General features: G+C 41.9%; 1 protein-coding gene across 10 annotated transcripts in view; it reads left to right on the plus strand.

The window, feature by feature from the left end:
• Positions 1 to 13658, plus strand: part of Nfib (nuclear factor I B) — a 412093-nt gene that overhangs the window by 203235 nt on the left and 195200 nt on the right. For 9 of the 10 annotated variants that reach the window (XM_040756251.1, XM_040756254.1, XM_040756252.1 and 6 more), the window contains 1 exon segment: positions 2819 to 3350. In XM_040756251.1, coding sequence (XP_040612185.1) covers positions 2819 to 3350 — 532 coding nt within the window. 10 annotated transcript variants of the gene reach the window in all.

Genomic DNA, 13658 nt, shown 5'->3' on the forward strand with positions numbered 1-13658 from the left:
ACTTAAAGTTGAATCTGCGTAATATGGATGCTCCAAAAGAGTCAAGGCAAGTGGGTGGGCTGAGAAAGTTTGCTGCTTCTGTTTCTTAACAAAGAAAAGTTATGTTTAAGAACAATATTTGCTGCCAGTGACAGCAAACTCAAGACAACAGTTTTTTTGTTATTGTTGTTGGTTTGTGTGTGTGTGTGTGTGTGTGTGTGTGTGTGTGTGTGTGTGAACTGACTAAGAGTTTCCAAATTCAGCTTTCAAATTAGCGTCTTGGTGGTGTGATGCAATTATCTAAAATTTAAAATTTGTTATATGATCAGTGATGTTTATTGTCAAGTGTGAAATCTCACAATTATTTAATCAAAAGTTATGCTTGATTCGCTTATAAGAAAATGGATGTCACTGAACATAGTATTTAAGTATCTGAGTACTCCAGTGTTTCTGGGTTGCTTAATAGCCATTAAATAATGCTGCGTTTTAAAAAGTGTGCTAAGGGTAAAAGGAGAGGGACAAAGCACTCTCACCCATTCCCTGCATCCTCAGGGTTTTCATTTTTAAAGTCGTATCAGTGAGTCACAGTAAAAGTCAGATCCTAGGAAGTGAGTTCATACAGCACATTGAAGCCCACATTTCCTTGAGCATCCAGGCTGTCCTTTTGCATGTATTTTGAGGGGAGAGGATAAACAAAGTTTTTACAGTTACAGTGGGAGCTAAAAGCATGGCATCAGAAAGTGTATGGAGATAGGGAGGTCTTATCATGGGCTGTGGTTGCTGTGAGCAGGGCTGCCTTCCCACACAAAGAACAGATTGTGGTTTAACTCTTTCCATGGCCTCCTTTAATGTGCTCACATAGTAACTGAATTGTTCAAATCTCTGCTGGAAAGTACTGATCGGTTTAATTTCCTCCATGGCATTTGGCTTTGCCTCATGCTGCGATGCAATCAGCTGCATTCTGCATTATAAAATTTGGATTCATTCTTAGTCGGCAATATGTCAGAACACTTGATAACCGTGCTATTGATTAGGGGAGTCTTATACCTGTTCAGGGTCTGAATTGCAAACTTAATATGTTGCCGCCTTCTGCACTCAAACTTTGAATTTCATCTTTAAAAGGCTTTCACAGAGATATGGAATTCAGGGGCAGCTTCTTTGTTGGAGTGTCATTAGTTTACTTAGATCACCTTTATCTTATGAAACTAGTCACTCTGCTGGACAATTTACTCCATGTACTTCAGAGTAACTAACATGAACGAGTAAATTCTGGCTTGGGAATGTAACGTATTAGAGAAACTTCTTTTGTGGTTAGGTTGACAGAATAGTCAAAGTGACCAGAAAGATGGTCATGGTGGAGCTCTCCTTTACGTCAGTGCCTGGCTTATTGCATTCATATAGCGGGCATGTGTGGGATGCTGTTCTTTTTCTTTGAACAGCAATAGGCCTGAGCTTACATGGCTTTACCTAAGTCAGGAAGTAATGAAACACTGACTCCACTTGGAAGTAACTGGAAATATTTGTAGGCAGGGATGATTTGCAATGCCTGATGGCCCCCTTCATTTAAAAGGTTCAGATAAAACAGGCAGAAAAAAAATGCAGGCCTTCAAGGTAAACCGCTTAATTCACCGGACAGTTAGGAGCTATATGACTGAAGCACTTGTGGGCTCCTGAGCACACGCATGTGTGCGCCCACAGTCCTGTCCCGTGTTCCATCTGAGAGGACCGTGAATTGTAGAGTTTCCACAAAAGCTGTAGATGACCAGGGTGTACTCGTGGTGTCACCGTGCCACAGCATGCAGAGAAACAAAGAATGGAAAGTTGCTGCCAAGTTGCCATTTTTTTCATTGTTCACCTCAGATTGATTTTTAAGGGGTTTGAATAATTGCCATACCCCTGTGATCAGGTTAACAAATTAACTGACTCTGTGGGGCTTCAGAGACTGTAGGAAAGCTGCGGCGAGAACATCATGTCATTTTCTTTTCAACTTTAAAAACTATTTAAAATTGAAAGTGTGTATGCGAGAGAGAGAATGTGTGTGTGTGTGTGTGCACGCGCGCGTGCTGGAAGCTCATGTTGGGGGTGCACAGAGGGAACGCTCTGTTCAAAGTATGGAAACCTTGTGTTCAGTACACTGATAGACAAGCCGTGTCCTTTGCCCACTTTCCCTCGCTATAGACCGGTTTCTCTAGTTACCACTCTTGGAATGGTGCTGTTTCAGTGTAGGAATGTTGGACGTTTGATAAGAAAATGGATCAAGTTTAATGGCGCATGCTCTTTGTGCCACCGGCAGCCTCTCACTGAGAGCATGCTCCAAAAGCGGGAACTGTGTGGCATTACAGTGAGCATCTACATGCTTTGTGTTTCTATGGCTCAGAGAGGAGAAATGGACTGTGGCACCGTTCCTGCCCTCTGAGAAGCTCTGCTCCGGCTTACAGAAAACCAAACCAAAACAAAAAAACCGAACCCACTGTGCTCCTTGTGAAATGGTACTGCATCATGCTAGTGGGTCAATTGAATATTTAAATATTAAATTTGGTGCCAAGCATCTTATTTTAAAGGATGTAGGTGCATGACATTGAGGTGGGAGCGAGAGGGATGGGACCAGAGCAAAAATTACAAAATAAAGCCTGTATGTATTTTCTTTGTAGGAGAAACCAGTTTGTGACTTTTGGTTGACAGGGGGCATACTTTATTTTCTTCTTGTCCTGATGTCCTGTTCATTTTAGGTTAGAAAACAATATTCTTTTTTTAAAATTGGAGTGGATGGCGTCCTTTTCTTTTTCTTCGCGTTGGAAACTAAACTGACTGTGCGCCTCTTCTTTCCCATCTTCTGCAGGATGAATTCCACCCATTTATTGAGGCGCTTCTTCCACACGTCCGTGCAATCGCCTACACTTGGTTCAACCTGCAGGCTCGAAAACGCAAGTACTTTAAAAAGCACGAGAAACGAATGTCCAAGGATGAGGAAAGAGCGGTCAAAGATGAGCTGCTCAGCGAAAAGCCCGAAATCAAGCAGAAGTGGGCATCCAGGCTCCTGGCCAAACTGCGCAAAGACATCCGCCAGGAGTACCGGGAGGACTTTGTGCTCACCGTGACTGGCAAGAAGCACCCGTGCTGTGTCTTATCCAACCCAGACCAGAAGGGTAAGATTAGGAGGATCGACTGCCTGCGGCAGGCAGACAAAGTCTGGCGTCTGGATCTAGTCATGGTGATCCTGTTCAAAGGCATCCCTTTGGAGAGTACCGATGGCGAGCGGCTCATGAAGTCCCCACACTGCACAAACCCAGCACTTTGTGTTCAGCCACACCATATCACAGTATCAGTTAAGGAGCTTGACTTGTTTTTGGCATACTACGTGCAGGAGCAAGGTAGGAGCAGACTGTTCTTTCTTGTAGCACGGCTAACACTGCTCATACACCTCCAGATATGGGGTCGCTAGCTCGGGCTAGAGTGTCCTGGAGGCCTCCAGAGGTCCTCTGCCTTCTCTGGGTACCTTGGTGTGCCCAGTTGCACTCCATGCCCATGGTCACTTAGGGGCCGTGAATGTGGACATGGAGCTTTCCCACCTGGGTAGGCTTCTGCATGTGAAGGAAGACCGAAGGGCAGGCACAGAGTAGTCTAAGGAGGACAGTTTATTGCACTCCGCCTTCTGTACTAGGCTGCATCTCCTCCCCTCTTCTGAAAATGCAGCTTTACGGATGGCAGTTGAAGCACTGTTTAACAGTCTTTGTACTAGTTTCTTACCTAACGAGGTAGATGAACTTTGTTCAGGAATCCAATGGCGGTTGTACCAAAAATCAAATTAGCATTTGCTGTTACAAAATGTCTAAGCTGGCCACTATCAAAATATATATCTGCCAGAGGCCTAGATTTATGTAATTTTAATATTTCTATCAACAGTTCCTTTTGATTGTGCAGTATTCACTGTAGATTTAATGCAGCACAGCTTTTATTTAAATAATTTATAATACTTTGCCAGAGTGACTTGGGAACACTTTCTATTATTAGTTTACTTGAATGCAAATTCATAATGCTTCCCAAGGAAGAAGTCACAGCTTGCTTTACAGAGCATCACGGAGCAAACCAGAAGGGGACTGGTTACACTGGTTTAAAATAAATCTCAAAAGAATGCAGAGACCGCATACCGGACTGTGTTTAACGTCCTCGATAAAGAGGACTGTAAATGTTGCCTGGACAGAGCAAACTAGGCAGTGCTGTTGCCAAGGATTTTTAAGTTAATGGGATATGTTTCTTTGTTGTTTCTGTTTTATTTAAATAGGTGAGACTTTTGACTTTGTTTTCTTCCAATCAGTATGTCAGTAAAGTCCCTTTAAGAAAACACCATCCCGAAAGTGGCCTCAAGTTTGGGCTGCCACAGATGGTGGGTCATTTCCGAACTTGGCCTAGTGGGAGGAAAGATGGCCTGCAGATAGCCAGGTGGCAGACAGTTATCCGATGCTCGTTATATAAATGTGGGGTTTAATAAATTGCTAAGTACTTTATTGTCATCCAGAAAAGTGAAATAAGAAAATTACTCTTATGACTCAGAACTCTAGTACTTACTGTGTGCCCTTTGTCTGTATTTCCCCTTGACTTAGTTCTAGAGATACACTGAGTGTCGTTTCAGAATTTTTACTTTGATTTTAAATAACAGTATTGGACATCATTATTTGAAAATGTATTTCCTAATAAACAAAACATCACGCTTGTTGTTTCCCTGTGTTAAGAACTCAAATTCAAGTAATGTTGGGTAGGGAAATATATTTTCATCTTTGATGTCCTAAAATAAAAGCTCATTAACACATGGCAATTTGATTGACAGCTGTCTAAGAGGTGACATTTTAAGGTGGGCTGTATGTACATGTTAGATTGACTGTGTGTTGTAACTGTTATGAAAGTCACTGGTTAGGAAAAGTTTTACAAAGTGGGTCATGCATCTCTTTCGTTGGGAGGGAAGATCTGTACTATGCTTCCACTTTAACCCTTGATGGCTAGTCCCTAAATAGACACACATGCAGATTTATTCTGGGACAGATAGCCAAGTCTCTTAACTGACAATATAGACTGTCCTTTGGATTTGGGAAGATAAATTGAAAAAAGAAAAAAAAGAAAAAATATATTTGGCATGGCACCAGTGGTCATGATAACCATGAAGTTTTGAGTCAAGTCTTAGAGACTGTATTTTCAGGTAAAACGTTGAGTTTGATTGTTTGGTGACTTCTCCAATATAAAAACCTTTTGATATTTTCCCTGTGTGTCTCTTAATCTGTCCTCTCTGCCACCTGCCCTTGCATCATCCCCTCTAAACACCTGGTGGCCCTTCTTAAAAAGTCACATCCGGGTGCTTTTGTATTTTCTTGTTTTCAAAATTTATATCTTTTTATTTGTGAACTACAGGTTGATTGTCGTTTTGCATTGTAGTTTACTAAAGAAAGTGGGTTTTAAAATATAAGGCTGTGGACACCCAGAGGGCTTTATCTCACATCCTAACTTTTTATTTCTCCTCTAAGTACACCAAATCCTACTTACTTCATTTTAAAAATTAGATAAAGTAGTTTGAAAAGCTTGAAAGAAAAATTAGAAGAGAAAAACGTTTATAACAGAATGAGCAACACAATTACTCCCCCGCCCCCTCTTTTTCCTCTCTCCTTATAAAGAACTGGGAGAAAAACACGAGGAAGAACAGAGATAATGCCAAAGATGGTTGCCACTGGCACCAGGATTGGCACCAGACCCTCTTTGTTTAGCTCAGGATGCCTGTGATTTGTTAGTTGGCATCCGCATTGCAGTGTGGAGTGATGTTACAATATATTGACAATTTCCAGATCTAGAAATGTCAATAGTCCTCTTGGCTATTTACAGATCGCATACTTCGTCTCTAATGGAAGATGAAATAAAGATGGATGCATAATAAACTTCCTTTGTTGACCAACTTCCTATTGCTTTTCTTCCTCCCTCTTTCTCTCTTGGTTCAACCCACACTTTCCCCCTTCTCCATCCCCAGCAACCTCATCTTTTCTGAAATGTGGAAAGAGTTACTGGAGCTTTGACACAAACTATAGTGCTACATCTGCATCTGATAAGAGTTTTGGGGGAGAATTTATATATTTTGAAATCATGTTTGATACGTAGTTTATTAGGCTTTTGCATCACAAGGCAGTATTTTGTTCAAAGCTCAGTGTCTTTGTTACTCAGCTTCTTCCGTGCATATAGCCTGATGGACCGCAATCCAGTCCATTTTATTCTTTCTTTCTATTAGCAAAGGGCCATATTAACTACAGTTATTTATAAAATTATATGCCCTCCCAGCTCTACCTAAAATTTGGTAACTGATTTGGGAGTAACTATATTTAAGTCCATAAAATCATCTGATGCTATTGATTCAGAGGGCTGCACTTCGGCTGTTCCGTTGCTACAAGAACCGCCATTTTGTTTGTGAAGTGCCAGGCGAGGGGGAAAAAAAAGGCAGACACTGTGTTTGATGCCAATAATGGTTGCCAGTGGCACCGAGGTTGGCATCAGACCCTCTTTGTCTAGCTGCTGAATGCCTTTGATTCGTCGGTTGGCATCCGCATTGCAGTGGGCACACTGGAAAGTTTTTGACAATCCCTGAATGAAAGCCGCTGCTCGTCTGCTGCAGCAAAGCTTAGCTAATAGAAAACCCTTCCTTTTTTTCCTTTTAATGCTTAAAAAAAAGATTGTGACAGATTAAGGAAAATGAGTTCTAAAATGGGCTCCATATTCCCAAAGATATTAAAGATGTCCAATGATTCTTGGGCAGGTGGTACCTATTCCCCATATTGTCTTTGTTATTGCACTCATCAAAACAAAGCAAAGCAAAACAAAATGAAAACCAGCAAGCCTCGCATAGCACACCTTCTCGGGACACACCATCCCTAAAATGCTAGTGTGCTATGACAAGTGTGTGGGTACGTGTAGTGATATGTAAGTTTGCCCATTATGACTGCTGTTGCTTCATTCACATCCCTATTTGTTTCTTACTCAGTTTCTAGTTCTCTGAGTTTCTCCACTTCCTCTTTCTTTTTAGTAGTTTGTTGAGAGGCCCTTCTTTCCCTTCCTAGTTAGTAATGTCTACCGTGAACATGTGAGAAACAGAAAACCTCAGTGAGGGAGCTACATGTTAAAATCAGTCATTCTTGACCTCCTCGGTTCTTTACCAAGATGCTGCCAAATTCTTAGTGCACAATTTCACATACTGGGGGAGTGAGTGGGGAGATGGACAGTAACCAAAAGGCTAAAATAATTTTGGTTCAAGTTTCCTAGATAGCATTAATATTGCTTCCTGGTTAACCACCATTATCTCATTAATTAATAAAAAGGATTAGCAGTTCTACCCAAAGGGTAACACAGGAGGAAGTGTGGCCTATGGGAGGCCTTGAGTTGCCAGACTGTGTCCTGTCTGGAGCCAGGAGATTCAGGGATGCTGGTGGGGGGGGCGCGTAAAGGGGGTCTGGGGAGGAAGTAAGGACTGGGCTTTTTGTGAGGCAGTGAGGGGTTTAAAGGAAAGAGAGGTCACAACACAAAGCTTAAAGATCTCAAGAGATAGTGTCTGCTGTTATGAACTTACCAGATGGGAGTTTAAAGCAAGTGAGCCTAAGTGAGTTTTGGACCATACTTTCCACTCTTACTAGACGTGTTTTTGGGTATGGCAGGGCTCAGCAGTCTTGCCTCTATCCAGAACAAGTAGCTTCCTTTAGCCTTGTTGAACCCTTAACATCAATTGTGATTCGTTGTTGGATGGCAACTTTTGTTGCTCGATTGTTAAATGATATCATAATTGAAGTGTATTTTGAAGTTGTGAAAGATGTGACTTGTTTAGAGAGGAAGTTGTAATCATTATTGCCTTTGAAACAGAACCCTCCCTGCTTGTCACATGGCATTAGTGAGGACACACATACAGAGAGCGATTTTCCTCCTTCAGCTACTGCAGCTTAGAATCCTTCTGGGTAACAATTATTTCTTTATGAAAAGCTTAAATAGATAATTGTTTGCAAGTTGACAGCACATTTTAACATTTTAATAATTTTCACTTCATTTGCAGGTATTTCCCATTGTGGGGGAAAATAAGCTTTCATAACTTGTTTAAATGAAGCTGCTCTGTGGGGTAATTTGGTGGGCTTTCTCTGTGACATCAGAGAGAATGACGTTTGTGTGAATATGTGTTTGATTTAGGAAATCACTGTTAAGTTTTCCCATCCTGGTACCCTGTCCTTGACTAAACTTCTGAACTCTCGCACACATTTGTTTGCATTCTTCCTCGTACACAATTCACAAGATGAACAAGGGCTCTTATTGGGATGTCTTGCCCCTAGACTTAATGAGACCTTTGATAGAACATATATTGTAAGATTGGATACTCAGCAATTTTCCCACTGATAAGGACAAAACAGTGTTTAAGGGGCCAGCAGTTCACCCTCTCTGCCTTGGTGTCCCTACCACAAAGATAGCTTTGCCAGACAACTCAAGAGTTAAACTCTGAGGCCCTGGCTGCCAGCTGGAAAGGGTGGCATCCGTGTCCTGATATGGTGAGGCAAGCTACTACATTGCTGCTAACATGGTCTCACTTTTCAAAGGCAGAGAGAAAATAGAGCACGGGAGAGACAGAGTCGGGGCCGTTTGTTACAATCATGATTTTCAAATATTCAAACCGCCCTGCAGTGTATTTTGCAAAGGAAGCAAAGGATGGTAAGGCATCCTGTGGAGGCTGTAGCCCTGGGCATGCTTTTCTACCCCGCCCTTGTGCCCAGTTAGACAGTGGTATGCATTTGGAAATGAGAAGTATGCGTATAGATTTAGTATGTTTAGAGTCACACACTTCACACTCCGTGTTCCCTGCTTAGGAATGATGGTGATTTAGGGGCACCACGTCTTGTAGTGACAGGAAGGGTGGTTGGGTATTGTGGGAGCCAGCACCCTGCCCAGCGTGGTGATGCTTGCAGGCCTGGGGCATCCCAAGTGTAGATTGTGAAAGATTCAGTAGGGTTTAAAAATGCACACAATTGTTTCCCCCCCTAAATTTGGAATTTGAATGAAAACTGCCAAAAGGAAATGAAACTTTTAATCTCCGTTGACTTTTCTCCTTTTTAATCTGTTACTCCAGTTTGAATAAATCATCCAAGATACTCAACTTAGCAGGGTCTTTCTCCTCATGAGCCTTGATTCTGCTAAGTTAATATGAAAACGTCCGTTATTTGGTTTGTGACATTCCCTTGGCTGCTTCTGCTGAATAGTTAGAATCCAGAACCTGAAGAAGACGACATTCATGGGCAGCCTGAGTCTGGATCCTCTGCAGTTCCTAAACACTGAGATACCTTAGTTTTCACTTCTGACATCACAATTGCCCTACAGGATAACTAACTTATCTTCAAGGGAGTAATTACTGCTTTGCTTGGAAGTAGCACACAGCTCACACTCACACTGACCATTGCTAACTAGCTTACGATGATGGTGCAGAGCAAGGCCAGTCTTCTGCAGGGAAAAGAGCTTCTAATAAAGTTTCTTTTACTTTACGAAAGAGCAGCATTTTGTAATACAGCCGTGATGGGGGTAGAACTCATGACCCCGCAGGGGTTTGTCAGCACACAGGCTGTGGCAGAGCAGGCAGCACAGCCCTCAAAGCTTTCCCAGCTTTTCTTCCTTACAAGAGGAATCCTTTCAGAAGGCCCCGGGGTAATGTGGCTGAAAACTCGAGTTGGGACAGTGGCATGTCTCAATGCCAAGCACCGTGAGGAGAGGCGCTTCTTTTTGATTGGGCTCACTTTACTGTGGCAGTGTGGTACATGGTCTCATTTTAAAGTGACTTCTTAGGTCCTGGGACTCTAGTTATGGGATGTGGTTAATTTAACAGAATTCAGTCGTTAGGATCTGGCATAGAGAATAAATCATCAGATTGTAGGGGTCTTGTGAGAACTGTGTGTAGCAGGGAGTGTGTCTTTGGGATTAGCTTGTATTAACTGGAAGTTTCAGGGTGTGAGAGTCATAGCACTTGAATGGCTGGGCTTTTTGGTTGTTACGTTATTCAGAAAATTGGGATAAGTGGCCACCAATTAACCAGCGAGGCGGAAAGACCTCGAGGCTGGATTGAGGGCCACACATTAAAAAAAATAGAATTATAATTTGAGCAAAGCAGTATTCTAAGAGAGAGAGAGAAAAAGCCAGCCATTCATGTGCATCAATACATGTTTATAATAAAACACTTAAACACATATTCTGTCTGTTGATGATGATAGTTTAAACAGGACACTGTTGATGAATCACAGACAAATTAAAGAACCCTGAATAAAGACTATGTAATTGGAAGTAGGGAGTGATGGACGAAGTGATTTTATGAGCTGAAAAGTTGCCTGGAGGTTGTGTTCTCAGAGTCCCATTGAAGGGCACTTCAGAGCATGCGTTAAGTTACTGATACCGCACAATCAGAAAACTGCATTTGTTCAAACAAGTACAAAGCGAAATAGGAACTGCCTTTGAGGAAGATTCTTAAACGCTAAGAACATACAGTTTCAAAGTTATAGTTAGTGTCAACTATTTCTCAAAGTAGGAACTTGCACTGATTTTTAAAATACGTCTTCCGCAAAACTGCAAAGAAGTGTTTAACAAGCACCAAGTACAATCAAGTGACACACACACACGCTGTTACTGAAGGAAAATAAAGTTGTTTCTTTTTTGAAAAGCTTGATTTTGTACATTTATGTTGGAAAAGATGCAGGCAAACGTAATAGTTTTGACAGCAATGGGTTGAAAGTAGGGACAAAAAACTGATCATGCATAGAGATGTTAACAAAGGGATTTGAAATAGGGTCTGTTCGCTAATTCCTATAAGTAGGGGATGCCTCTCGCATTTGTACGAAAAGTGTGAAAAATGTTCTCACTTTAGACAACTTGTATTTTATTATTCTGACATCTGCAGTTTCTGGATGGATTAGCTTAAATTTGCTATGCTATGTTAAAAGCCTTGTTTTATGAGGTCGGTCTCAGCTTCTGGCCTTGGTGTCAGGAACCCTGCTACGGGATGCAACTTGCCTTGTTAGGTTTAATTGACCAAAGCTGATGTGTTAAAACAATTCATTTGGGCTGTAACTTATGCCCTGGCTAAGTTGCTACCTGAATCCCTTGACCTTGACTTGTCTGGGTCATGAAATGGCTGCAAGCTGTTTGACCTTTCTATTGTGCAGTAATGTCACTGCTTCCTCTTATTCTTTTATGGTAATAGCTGACAAAAAGGCTCCAGCCCACACTTTACACACCAGTGGGTTCAAGGCGTCCCTCTGCCCTGGCTACATCTTCTGTTTGACATGGTCTGGCTGTAGAAGTGACTTTCCTTTGTTTGCTGACAGTGATGGGGACAAATTTGCAGCCTTGCTGGCTATAGGAGGTAGGGGATTGTGTTCAGGAATTTGGAGGGATTTGGATCAATTCTTTGTGGATTTTCAACTCCTGTTTTGTGATGACATATCACAATTTCCTTTCCCGTTCCACTGAGGCTTACTTCTTAGTCCTTTGTATTTATGGTTTCCTTAGTAATTATTTTCACAATTTTAGCTGTTACAATAAAAGTACTTTATTGTTGTTATGCAGATCAAACATTTAGTTGCGAGTTTGGTTACTCAGGTACCAATCTTAAGACAACTGACTTATACCTGGCACTGCCATCATTGCCCAGCATGGGAAAACATATATGCTGAATATGTAAGACAAAAAGAGCACTTTACACCAAGTGTACTATCTCCCAAAATATGTTATGGTGTTGGGGGAACCCTGTTCTTATTGAGGCAACGAGTTAAATTTCATGACATAGTAGTGACCCCTAGTAGTACATGTGTGGATTTTATTTCTGTAGGAACTTTTGCCGGTATAGAAAGTTAACTGTTTATCTTAAGGACTGTAAAATTGTTTTTCTGTTCTTCATGAAAACCTCATGTTCAAAAATGGAGAATTTTACCTTGGTTCTTGTTCAAAGTAGTGAAATAATTTGATTTAAAAATATTGGAAATGGCTTCTAAAATGTTAAAAGAGAGATATTTTTATCCTACCAATCTTTTCATTGCCAAATATGACACTATACTTCATGATTTTTCCTGTATTTGCCAGATTAAATGTTTAAAATGCAAACTGTTACATTTTATTTTTAAATTATTAGAGGAAAGAAGGAAGTTTAAGTTAGCGTGTGCATTGCTTTTCCTTGTGCTGCACACTGTTTACACGTGTGGATACACCAGCAGACGAGAGACAGTGTGGCGATGGGATCCTGGGAAAAGCATCGCAATTCTGGGTTCTCATTACTTTCTTTTTCCTACAAGTGGCAGGTGAGGAATTTTCTTTAAACACATTCTTTTAGGGGTTGTATTAATCTGTCTTCCTGGAGGGATGCTCAGGGTATCAAGGAAGTTGGATGCCTTTAAACTTGAACCCTGTGGATGATGCATCTTAGGGTTCAGAGTGCTAAGACAGTTGAAGAAACCTCCGCAGACCTCACAGGACCAGCATCCTTGATTTCCTCTCCTTATAGAAGCCAGTTAGAGGAGGAATGAGTCCACCTGCCTTTCTGTTCCTTCATTGGCGTCCCACAGGTGATGCTAACCTGGAGTGGAGTTTGGGTGCCGTTCGTGGGCTGGTGGGTCACGTGGCAGTGGAGCTGAGGTGCCAAGGAATTTAGAGACATCTGTGAGGTTCTTGCAGGCACATCCCTCAATTCTTTAAGGATTGTTAAAGTGATCTCAGTGTTGAGCGGCAGTGTTCAGTTTCTGGTCTATGGCTAATCAGTGGGTGCAGGGGTATGCACACGTGTGTGTTTTGGGGAATTAAAGAAGAGTTTGGGGGGAGAGACAGAGCTTAGATCTGGCAGGAATTGAGAAAGATGATTTATGGATTGAGAAGGGAATAATCCTTTCCTCGTGCCTTCTTAGGGTTTTGCAAAGATGTGTCTTAGTTTAGACCGCTGTAACAAAGTAGCAGACTGGCTGGCTTTCAGATTCCAAAATACATCTTCCTCACAGTTCTGGAGGCTGTTAGTCCAGGGTCAGAGTTCAGCAAGAGCCGCCATACTGCTCAACCTTCTTCAGCATTTTGTCAGAAAAATGCACTGGGATCCCTCTTGAAGCCACTAATCTCGTTTATGAAGTATCCACTCTCCTGACTTAATGTGGTACTGATTGTGTTTCTTAATACCATCGTTTTCAGAGTCAGGGTTTAAACAGGAATTTTGGTGACATGCAAACTTCTGGTTTGTCTTCTGTTGCTGTAATTAAGCACCATGACCATAAGCAACTTGGGAAGGAAACTTGATGTCACCTTATGCTTCCAGGTAACCTTTCATCGCTGAAAGTAGTCAAGGCAGTGACCTGAGTCAGGAACTTAAGCAGAGACCATGGGGGAATGCCACTCACTGGCTTGCTTCTTCTCTGGCTTCTGCTCAGTTGAGCTTTCTTACATAGCCTAGTCCCACCTGCCTAGGGGTGGTGCCGCCCGCAGTGGTGGTGGTAATAGCAGTTAACAGTCAAGGCAATACTCCACAGACATGCCACAGGCCAATGTGACAGAGGTTGTCCCTAAGTGAAGTTCCCCCTTCCCAGGTGACTCTGTCATGGTGACACAAGCTAAGCAGTATACAAGCAGTCAGTCTCTAACACCAAGTGCATGGCCTTAGAGAATCTGGG

This window comes from Mesocricetus auratus, unplaced genomic scaffold (genome assembly GCF_017639785.1).
Source record: "Mesocricetus auratus isolate SY011 unplaced genomic scaffold, BCM_Maur_2.0 Super-Scaffold_100014, whole genome shotgun sequence".
Taxonomy (NCBI): Eukaryota; Metazoa; Chordata; class Mammalia; order Rodentia; family Cricetidae; genus Mesocricetus; species Mesocricetus auratus.